This window comes from Ylistrum balloti, unplaced genomic scaffold (genome assembly GCF_031769215.1).
Source record: "Ylistrum balloti isolate Yb309-2 unplaced genomic scaffold, AGI_CSIRO_Ybal_v1 Utg370260, whole genome shotgun sequence".
NCBI classification, from domain to species: Eukaryota; Metazoa; Mollusca; class Bivalvia; order Pectinida; family Pectinidae; genus Ylistrum; species Ylistrum balloti.
The window spans coordinates 390,224-402,253 of NW_026782205.1; the positions used below are offsets into that span (position 1 = coordinate 390,224).

At 35.5% G+C, this 12,030-nt stretch overlaps 1 protein-coding gene across 1 annotated transcript in view; it reads left to right on the plus strand.

Annotated features, from left to right (window-relative positions):
• The window catches only part of LOC132552603 (FYVE, RhoGEF and PH domain-containing protein 6-like), a 56,850-nt gene that overhangs the window by 28,725 nt on the left and 16,095 nt on the right, over positions 1–12,030 (plus strand). The window contains 6 exon segments of the mRNA XM_060216790.1: positions 1,476–1,649; positions 1,908–4,156; positions 5,275–5,370; positions 6,034–6,185; positions 10,991–11,147; positions 11,284–11,371. Coding sequence (XP_060072773.1) covers positions 1,476–1,649; positions 1,908–4,156; positions 5,275–5,370; positions 6,034–6,185; positions 10,991–11,147; positions 11,284–11,371 — 2,916 coding nt within the window.

A 12,030-nucleotide genomic window follows, 5' to 3' on the forward strand; every position in this document is an offset into this window, starting at 1 on the left:
GTATGCACATATTGATCTCAGCTGACCACCAGGGACTGATGGACAGGGCAAAAAAAAGTGGGTCAAATTGATTTGAATTTAAAAATCTTCTCAACACTCAGATATGGTAGAATCAGATGTTCTTTATAGATGAAAACATCTTAAGGTGCTTTACTAAGGCTCCTACATTTCTCCCTGTGGAGGAGGTTAACTTTACTCTAATTTTTATAGAAATATTGCATTTTTCAGCATAAGGTTGTTTATCATCCATTGGAAATATCGTTGTAAGAATTATCAGTATAGGATGAGTTTTGATGGTATGCATGTATTGACATGTTTACTATCATCATTGTCACAATTTCTTTTATAAGACACTTGAAAGCTACTTACCCTTAACCTTTATATTCAATACCGCTTATCTCAGGTGACGGTCAAGGCTGCTACTCCTCTTGCTGATGAAAAGTATTATCAGTGTTCTATAATATTGCTGAAATAGATGTGATGTTATTGTGGAAAACTGTTTGAAAAATCCTTTATATATTCTAACTGTTACCTACAAAGATAATTCTATGTCATTGATTTATAGATTCCATTGCATCTTCTGTCTTTCTTCACCCTCGCCAAAATACAGCTTATATTTTAAGACACTGACCATGTATTCTATATGTATTTGTCTGGAAATTATAGCTGTGTCCTGAGCCAAAATACAACTTATATTTTAAGAAACTGACTGTATTCTATTTATCCTGCAACATTGATTGAAAATTAGACCATCAAAACGTCAACAGTTTTATTGTTGTCTTTGTTTACCTGACGTTGACATTATGCTGAGTTTTGTTGTTCAGTCTTTGTTTACCTGACGTTGACATTATGCTGAGTTTTGTTGTTCAGTCTTTGTTTACCTGATGTTGACGTTATGCTGAGTTTTGTTGTTCAGTCTTTGTTTACCTGACGTTGACGTTATGCTGAGTTTTGTTGTTCAGTCTTTGTTTACCTGACGTTGACGTTATGCTGAGTTTTGTTGTTCAGTCTTTGTTTACCTGACGTTGACGATATGCTGAGTTTTGCCTGACGTATGCCAAAATAATTGTTTTGCACAGAAATAAATTCCAAACTTAAACAGATATGACAGGTTTTTAAAAAAATTTTTGTAGATAAACTTGCATATTATAACATATAAAATCACTTATTTCAGCAGTATTTATATTGGTAAATGTAATTTCTAAGCAGATTCAGAAATTAATTCTGTTGAATTTATGTTAAAACATAGCTGTTTTCTATCACTGCCGAATACAGCAAAAATATGTGTCAGGCATATTCCGACAATAGCAATGCCAGTTGCAGGACAAATTAAAATATGGGCTAGCACAAAATGGTTGGTTAATCAGCTTGCAAATCCTTTGTCATTCAATGCCTGAAATGTTTATTTAACAACCTTTTTCAAAACAACATACCTTATAGGCATTGTAATAGATGTAGTTTTTATATCTTTGTAGACCAAGAATTGGAAAAAAACAATATACAAAGAAATGAAGGCAGTGTGAAACGGCCAGTTCCTGCTGGTGGAAAACCCAAACCAAAGATTGCCAAGAAACCATCAGTTTCAAGTAAACCACCTAAACTGCCATCACAGAACAGTGTTGATTTAGTAAGGGGAAGTAACTCCCCAGGTATGTACTATATTGTAAATAGCTGTCAATACATTTTGTGAGAACACTTACTTTGGAATATGTAACTGAACATTTTACACAAAGAGGTGAAGACAATATCAGTTTTGACACCAGTAAAGGTTATTGAATATACCTGATATGTTGTTATATGAAAGTTACTGGTGTCTTATTTAAATATTATCCTGATTTTATGCTCAAAATTATAAGTGAATTTTCTTGTCTGTGTTATCTTGTGACTTTGATATTTGACTTTTATAGATAATGTATTCAGTCCTCAATTGCACAAGTGCACACAAGCAGCAAGTCAGCTTCCCAAAGAGCACACCTCCTATGACCCTTCCTTACGGAATCTTACTATCCCAGCAGAGTCTGAGACCACATCCTCTCCTTCTGCACAACACAGCACCTCAGGTTTCAATGATGTCAGTGATTGTGCAGATCAATTGCTTTCGAAGAAAGTAGATCCAGTCTTGCAAGGAAATTCAAAGGAATCATCAACTAATGGGGTGTGTTTAACAACACCACAAGTCCAAGGTTGTGACCTAAGTTTACAATATAAGGTGAACAATCCCAATCAAGAAACATGTTTAAGTCCAGCTGGTAGCAATTACGTGTTGGAAAATGGAGAACCAGTTGATGTACAAAAGTCAGCAAGAAGTTCAAGAAAACCTCCTTCAGTTTCACCGAAACCGAGGAAAACTTCACTTACACCTGAGAGTAAACAATCCCCTTGTAGTACTGAGCACAATGGGATGGACATCTCTCCGAAGTCTGAGAATGAGCAATATGCCAATTCTCAACAGGAACAGCACAAGAGCTTGTCTAATAGTGTTTTATCTAAAGTGTCCATTTTTTCAGAACAGATTAATCAGCAGCGGTCATCACAGGTTCCACCTGTCCATTGCTGGTCAGGTCAAGTGGATAAGACCAACTCTTTCAGTGAAAAACAGTTGAAAAACAAGACGGGTGTTTCAAGAAGTTTAACAGTCAGTTCATTGGAGAAAAGAACAGTGATCACACAATCCAACACAACAGATGGTGAGTTGTTACCTAGAGAGGTGGAATCACCTGTTAAAGACGATAAATCAAACATACAACGATCCCAATCAACAGTTACCATGAGGCCGAAACCTACGCCAAGGGTCTCACCAAAGGGAGGTAAGCCGGTTCCTGTTCCGAGAAAAAGGTTGTCTTTGGGGAGAAAAATGGCAGAGGAAGGAATAACCAAAGATAGTGATTCTTGTAATACATTATCAGTGTCATCATCTATGACATCGGTGACACCATTAACGTCGTCTATGACATCGGTGACATCATTAACGTCATCTATGACATCAGTGACATCATTAACGTCGTCTATGACGTCACAAGTGACATCATCAAATCAAAACGAAGAATCCAGTAATGACACCAATGACCTCCCACTTGAGATAGAATCTGATCAATCCGATGCGAACAGTAAAGATGGAAGTATAATATCTATGGACACCACAACCCCACCCCAACCCCCACTTATTCCCCCAAAACAAAATACAGAAGAAGTAAAAAATAGGTATGTAAATCTCAACAAATCTGACGATGATACATCATCGTTGTTGAATGACATTGAAAAAATTATAAATGAAGCATTTGATGTATCTCCAAAACCTAGGGCAGTGTCTTTGGATACCTCCCCATCGCGACCACCTCGCAGAAAAAGACAGTGCTGCAATCCTGACGCCACGGAGTACAACAGTGATTCTGAGTTTACTGTGTTAAGGAAAGACTCTCACAAAGGATCCACACAGTCACTGAATGCCTTAGAGATCAGCTCTTCAAACAGAAAACCCTGTCCACCAAAACCAGTTCGCAAGAAGCTGATTAACGGTAAAAACAATCGAAGTCAGTCTGACCTCGGTGATATTCACCAGTTTGTTCTGATGAAGGAGACTGGAATGAAATTGAACCATGAAGTTAAAGTGGATACTGTGCGTGATCGTAGTACTGTCCCGCAAATGAGAGATAAATCTAATATTCAGATTGTATCAAATCGTGGTAACAGTTGTATTCTAACACCAGATACAAGAGTTCCTCCTAATCAGGAAGCCATTATTCGTGAAAAGCTTAAGGAGAGGTCAAAAAGTCTTCCTTCTTCGCGTAAAAAGTCTCGCCCTAAACGTCCTGCTCCCCCACCACCTCTGCCAGGGACTAATCTACTGCCTAGTGCTGATATGAATCTCGCATCAGTGAATTCACCTGATGAAGATCAGGAGAATCCATATTTTGAAATAAAAGACCTACCTAAAACTGATAAAGTAAAGACATATTTACCTCCAGAACTTCCTCCTAGAAATGAAACATACCCAAGAAAGTTGTCAGCCCCACAGGTTTCTCCTGTGTCTTCTACATGTCTGGAGCGCCCTATGAGTATCATCAGTAATCAGTCTGACAGTGGATCCATTAGCCAAGGTAGTCCAGCCCAAGGCAGCAGCTCTTCAGATGAGGAAAACCTTGATCAGGATACAAGGGTAAATCATTTTAAGTACTTATTTGTTAAAATGAAATCAATTATTTTCTGGAGGTGTTTTTATCTCACCTAGCAGAATGGCCAAATGAGCTAATGGCATGTCATGGTGTCTGTTGTCCATCTGTCAAGTCACTACAGGTGTCTACGCTACTAATCATGAACAACTGAATAGATTTTTAATAAATTTGGTCTGAACTAGGGAAAGAGGAACAAATTTTGTATAAATGTTGGACTTTGCCCCGTCAGGTGGGAGAAATAGAGCAAATTCTTTAATATCTCCTGTAGAAATGATTAGATTTTGCCCAGATTTGGTTTGAAACATCCTTGGGTGAAGGGTACTGAAAGTTGTATAAATATTGTGACTTGACCTCCAGTAGCAGGGTAGGGCTGGTCAGGGTGGAGCTAGATAGGGAAATAGAGCAAATTCTTTGAAATACTTCTTTTCCTGTAGGATTTCTCACTTTTGTCCCAATTTGGCCTTTAGCATCCTTAGGTGAAGAGAAATCAATTTGTATACACAGTGGGGCTGCACCCCTGAGAAGGGAAGGGTAGAACCAATATCAGAAAAAATTGAGGAGATTCTTTAAAATCCTCATTTCTGTAGAAATGAGAGGATTCTGTCCAAATTTGGTCTGAAACATGATAAGTTTGGCTGACCCCTTAGGGACAGGAGAGTAGGGACCAATGAGGAAATAGATAATATGTTGTGTGCTTGGATATTTAGAATTTCTTTTCCTTTATTTTGGATGAAGCAATATCAGCTTAACAAGACCAGGTAAACAATGCAGACCCTATTGGCCTCTTGTTTTCAAAACAAACAGACGAGATTTTAGTGTTTGTTTAGTGAACAATTTCAGAGATGTTATTGAGAATTGTATTGAAGATTCCTGATTGTAATGAAGTTTAGTTTCAAAGTTTGTTCAATAAAAAAATATGAGTGTGAATTTTATATGTTGACAAATAATCCAAAGTACAGTACAACATCCCAGGCTAGAGAACTGGAGTTTATTTATTCTTGTACAATAGACTACCATGTTTAGTTGACTTCCAGTTTCATATGTTCTGATCAGTCAAAGCTGTCTCTACATATGAAAATGACTGTGGTTTTTTTTTATACAGAAAGAACAGAAGAGATTAAAAAAGATACGATTCATTGCAAGTGAAATTGCTTCGTCAGAAAGAGTTTTTGTGGATGTACTGAAGCTACTGAACATTGTAAGTATATCAGGCGAGAAGTATATTATAGATTTTTCTCACAATGCATATGTTGATTTCCTTTGGTCCCTAATTGTGCATGAGTAATTTTGAAACTGAACTGATAAAACCAAATGGCCAACAGAATTTTGACTGTCTGATATCAGAGATGACTTATGCATGAATTTCATATATTGGTTCCTCATTTTCTGAAGTTATGCATATTGAATTAAGAAAAACAAAATGGCCATCCGGTGGCCATCTTGGATTTTGACAGAATTTTTGGGCCCCAAAAAAAAAATGGCCAAGATGTGATCATTTTGGATTTTGCTATTAAAGTTTGTCATCGCTATTTCTCTAGAAGTGCTCAATGGATCATTTTCAAATTTCATATGTAGGGACCCCTTGGTCCCTAGTTGTGTATTATTTTGGGACACATTGGGAAAGTGAATGGCTGACAAATGGTAAGAGGCAAGATCCAGCTTACATATATAGAAGCAATAAAAGATTACAAGGTGGCTGGTGCCAAGATCCTTCTTGGATCTCCTGTTGTGTTGAATATACTGAACATTATAAATACATCAAAGAGAGTTTTTAATAGAGGTACTGCAAAAGAAGAAATGATATGTTTTGGTCACTTTTTTTAATTTGAATTTCTTTCATTATTTTTTTTTTTTTTTTCAGGATTTCCGACTTCATATTTCAAAGGCAGAAGAAGAGGCAGGGAAAACCATTGTACCAAAAGAATACATAGACAAGATCCTCAGTCACCTTCCACAGCTACAGAACTTCAACGAGGACCTGTTGAAGGATATGGAATCTCGTATTGAAAAATGGTATATATGAACTTGAGTATCCAGGACATCAGATTGAATTCATAAAACAAATACATAATGTAGTAATTTGTGTTTTGTTGAATGAAAACTAAGTCAGGGAATCACCCTGTCCATCCGTTTGTCCGTCCATCCGCAAATATTGTAAACCAGTTCATTTGAAACTTCATAGTAATATACAGAACCATATGTAGATGTGCATGTACCTTTTTTCCCATAAATTTTGGTTATTATAGTAACAGATAACTGTAAACATGGTTTACTATAAATGGCCACTATTCCCTGGTCATTTAACAGATTTCGTTATCTGACAAGTGGTATGACTAATTAAAAACATGGTTTACTATAAATGGCCACTATTCCCTGGTCATTTAACAGATTTCGTTATCTGACAAGTGGTATGACTAATTAAAAACATGGTTTACTATAAATGGCCACTATTCCCTGGTCATTTAACAGATTTCGTTATCTGACAAGTGGTATGACTAATTAAAAACATGGTTTACTATAAATGGCCACTATTCCCTGGTCATTTAACAGATTCATTTAACGTTATCTGACAAGTGGTATGACTAATTAAAAACATGGTTTACTATAAATGGCCACTATTCCCTGGTCATTTAACAGATTTCGTTATCTGACAAGTGGTATGACTAATTAAAAACATGGTTTACTATAAATGGCCACTATTCCCTGGTCATTTAACAGATTTCGTTATCTGACAAGTGGTATGACTAATTAAAAACATGGTTTACTATAAATGGCCACTATTCCCTGGTCATTTAACAGATTTCGTTATCTGACAAGTGGTATGACTAATTAAAAACATGGTTTACTATAAATGGCCACTATTCCCTGGTCATTTAACAGATTTCGTTATCTGACAAGTGGTATGACTAATTAAAAACATGGTTTACTATAAATGGCCACTATTCCCTGGTCATTTAACAGATTTCGTTATCTGACAAGTGGTATGACTAATTAAAAACATGGTTTACTATAAATGGCCACTATTCCCTGGTCATTTAACAGATTTCGTTATCTGACAAGTGGTATGACTAATTAAAAACATGGTTTACTATAAATGGCCACTATTCCCTGGTCATTTAACAGATTTCGTTATCTGACAAGTGGTATGACTAATTAAAAACATGGTTTACTATAAATGGCCACTATTCCCTGGTCATTTAACAGATTTCGTTATCTGACAAGTGGTATGACTAATTAAAAACATGGTTTACTATAAATGGCCACTATTCCCTGGTCATTTAACAGATTTCGTTATCTGACAAGTGGTATGACTAATTAAAAACATGGTTTACTATAAATGGCCACTATTCCCTGGTCATTTAACAGATTTCGTTATCTGACAAGTGGTATGACTAATTAAAAACATGGTTTACTATAAATGGCCACTATTCCCTGGTCATTTAACAGATTTCGTTATCTGACAAGTGGTATGACTAATTAAAAACATGGTTTACTATAAATGGCCACTATTCCCTGGTCATTTAACAGATTTCGTTATCTGACAAGTGGTATGACTAATTAAAAACATGGTTTACTATAAATGGCCACTATTCCCTGGTCATTTAACAGATTTCGTTATCTGACAAGTGGTATGACTAATTAAAAACATGGTTTACTATAAATGGCCACTATTCCCTGGTCATTTAACAGATTTCGTTATCTGACAAGTGGTATGACTAATTAAAAACATGGTTTACTATAAATGGCCACTATTCCCTGGTCATTTAACAGATTTCGTTATCTGACAAGTGGTATGACTAATTAAAAACATGGTTTACTATAAATGGCCACTATTCCCTGGTCATTTAACAGATTTCGTTATCTGACAAGTGGTATGACTAATTAAAAACATGGTTTACTATAAATGGCCACTATTCCCTGGTCATTTAACAGATTTCGTTATCTGACAAGTGGTATGACTAATTAAAAACATGGTTTACTATAAATGGCCACTATTCCCTGGTCATTTAACAGATCGTTATCTGACAAGTGGTATGACTAATTAAAAACATGGTTTACTATAAATGGCCACTATTCCCTGGTCATTTAACAGTGGTATCTGACAAGTGGTATGACTAATTAAAAACATGGTTTACTATAAATGGCCACTATTCCCTGGTCATTTAACAGATTTCGTTATCTGACAAGTGGTATGACTAATTAAAAACATGGTTTACTATAAATGGCCACTATTCCCTGGTCATTTAACAGATTTCGTTATCTGACAAGTGGTATGACTAATTAAAAACATGGTTTACTATAAATGGCCACTATTCCCTGGTCATTTAACAGATTTCGTTATCTGACAAGTGGTATGACTAATTAAAAACATGGTTTACTATAAATGGCCACTATTCCCTGGTCATTTAACAGATTTCGTTATCTGACAAGTGGTATGACTAATTAAAAACATGGTTTACTATAAATGGCCACTATTCCCTGGTCATTTAACAGATTTCGTTATGACAAGTGGTATGACTAATTAAAAACATGGTATGACTAATTAAAAACATGACAAGTGGTATGACTAATTAAAAACATGGTTTACTATAAATGGCCACTATTCCCTGGTCATTTAACAGATTTCGTTATCTGACAAGTGGTATGACTAATTAAAAACATGGTTTACTATAAATGGCCACTATTCCCTGGTCATTTAACAGATTTCGTTATCTGACAAGTGGTATGACTAATTAAAAACATGGTTTACTATAAATGGCCACTATTCCCTGGTCATTTAACAGATTTCGTTATCTGACAAGTGGTATGACTAATTAAAAACATGGTTTACTATAAATGGCCACTATTCCCTGGTCATTTAACAGATTTCGTTATCTGACAAGTGGTAAAAACATGACTATCTGACAAGTGGTATGACTAATTAAAAACATGGTTTACTATAAATGGCCACTATTCCCTGGTCATTTAACAGATTTCGTTATCTGACAAGTGGTATGACTAATTAAAAACATGGTTTACTATAAATGGCCACTATTCCCTGGTCATTTAACAGATTTCGTTATCTGACAAGTGGTATGACTAATTAAAAACATGGTTTACTATAAATGGCCACTATTCCCTGGTCATTTAACAGATTTCGTTATCTGACAAGTGGTATGACTAATTAAAAACATGGTTTACTATAAATGGCCACTATTCCCTGGTCATTTAACAGATTTCGTTATCTGACAAGTGGTATGACTAATTAAAAACATGGTTTACTATAAATGGCCACTATTCCCTGGTCATTTAACAGATTTCGTTATCTGACAAGTGGTATGACTAATTAAAAACATGGTTTACTATAAATGGCCACTATTCCCTGGTCATTTAACAGATTTCGTTATCTGACAAGTGGTATGACTAATTAAAAACATGGTTTACTATAAATGGCCACTATTCCCTGGTCATTTAACAGATTTCGTTATCTGACAAGTGGTATGACTAATTAAAAACATGGTTTACTATAAATGGCCACTATTCCCTGGTCATTTAACAGATTTCGTTATCTGACAAGTGGTATGACTAATTAAAAACATGGTTTACTATAAATGGCCACTATTCCCTGGTCATTTAACAGATTTCGTTATCTGACAAGTGGTATGACTAATTAAAAACATGGTTTACTATAAATGGCCACTATTCCCTGGTCATTTAACAGATTTCGTTATCTGACAAGTGGTATGACTAATTAAAAACATGGTTTACTATAAATGGCCACTATTCCCTGGTCATTTAACAGATTTCGTTATCTGACAAGTGGTATGACTAATTAAAAACATGGTTTACTATAAATGGCCACTATTCCCTGGTCATTTAACAGATTTCGTTATCTGACAAGTGGTATGACTAATTAAAAACATGGTTTACTATAAATGGCCACTATTCCCTGGTCATTTAACAGATTTCGTTATCTGACAAGTGGTATGACTAATTAAAAACATGGTTTACTATAAATGGCCACTATTCCCTGGTCATTTAACAGATTTCGTTATCTGACAAGTGGTATGACTAATTAAAAACATGGTTTACTATAAATGGCCACTATTCCCTGGTCATTTAACAGATTTCGTTATCTGACAAGTGGTATGACTAATTAAAAACATGGTTTACTATAAATGGCCACTATTCCCTGGTCATTTAACAGATTTCGTTATCTGACAAGTGGTATGACTAATTAAAAACATGGTTTACTATAAATGGCCACTATTCCCTGGTCATTTAACAGATTTCGTTATCTGACAAGTGGTATGACTAATTAAAAACATGGTTTACTATAAATGGCCACTATTCCCTGGTCATTTAACAGATTCCGTTATCTGACAAGTGGTATGACTAATTAAAAACATGGTTTACTATAAATGGCCACTATTCCCTGGTCATTTAACAGATTTCGTTATCTGACAAGTGGTATGACTAATTAAAAACATGGTTTACTATAAATGGCCACTATTCCCTGGTCATTTAACAGATTTCGTTATCTGACAAGTGGTATGACTAATTAAAAACATGGTTTACTATAAATGGCCACTATTCCCTGGTCATTTAACAGATTTCGTTATCTGACAAGTGGTATGACTAATTAAAAACATGGTTTACTATAAATGGCCACTATTCCCTGGTCATTTAACAGATTCCGTTATCTGACAAGTGGTATGACTAATTAAAAACATGATATATTGTATTTCTTCTTCGTTTCTTTTATTTTACAATTTGATGGAATGGTCATAATTGAGAGCAATTATTTATTGATCATTTGTTTTATTTTTGGTTTATAGGGACGAGTCCCCACAAATCTCCGACATCTTCATTAAAAAAGGACCTTTTTTGAAATTGTACACATCCTACATACAAGATTTCAGTGATATGACTGCCATTCTGGATGAGGCTCTCAAGAAGTTACCACAGTTTAAGAGTGTGGTCAAAGAATTTGAGGTCAGTTAGCGTGCTGGTTTGATTTAGATCCTCCGAGAGAGTTTTGAAGCTTTTCCTCTGACGTTGCTCAAGTTTGAAATTTTCTTTACTTTCAAAGTATGACATATTGTTAATTAAAACTATTTTTTGTTTATAGACAAGTCCGAGGTGTGCTTGTCTTTCCATACGACAACATATGTTAAAGCCTATCCAGAGAATACCACAGTACAAACTCCTATTACAAGGTCAGTACAGCAGTACAAACTCCTATTACAAGGTCAGTACAGCAGTACAAACTCCTATTACAAGGTCAGTACAGCAGTACAAACTCCTATTACAAGGTCAGTACAGCAGTACAAACTCCTATTACAAGGTCAGTACAGTACAAACTCCTATTACAAGGTCAGTACAGTACAAACTGTTATTACAAGGTCAGTACAGCAGTACAAACTCCTATTACAAGGTCAGTACAGCAGTACAAACTCCTATTACAAGGTCAGTACAGCAGTACAAACTCCTATTACAAGGTCAGTACAGCAGTACAAACTCCTATTACAAGGTCAGTACATCAGTACAAACTCCTATTACAAGGTCAGTACAGTACAAACTCCTATTACAAGGTCAGTACAACAGTACAAACTCCTATTACAAGGTCAGTACAGTACAAACTCCTATTACAAGGTCAGTACAGTACAAACTGTTATTACAAGGTCAGTACAGCAGTACAAACTCCTATTACAAGGTCAGTACAGTTTAAACTCCTTTAACAGTACTGATAGTTTGAATAATAAACTCCTATTACAAGGTCAGTACAGCAGTACAAACTCCTATTACTGGGAACAAGGTACTGGGAATTTGGTTCTGTACTGGGAATGTGATTCTATACTGGGAATGTGATTCTATA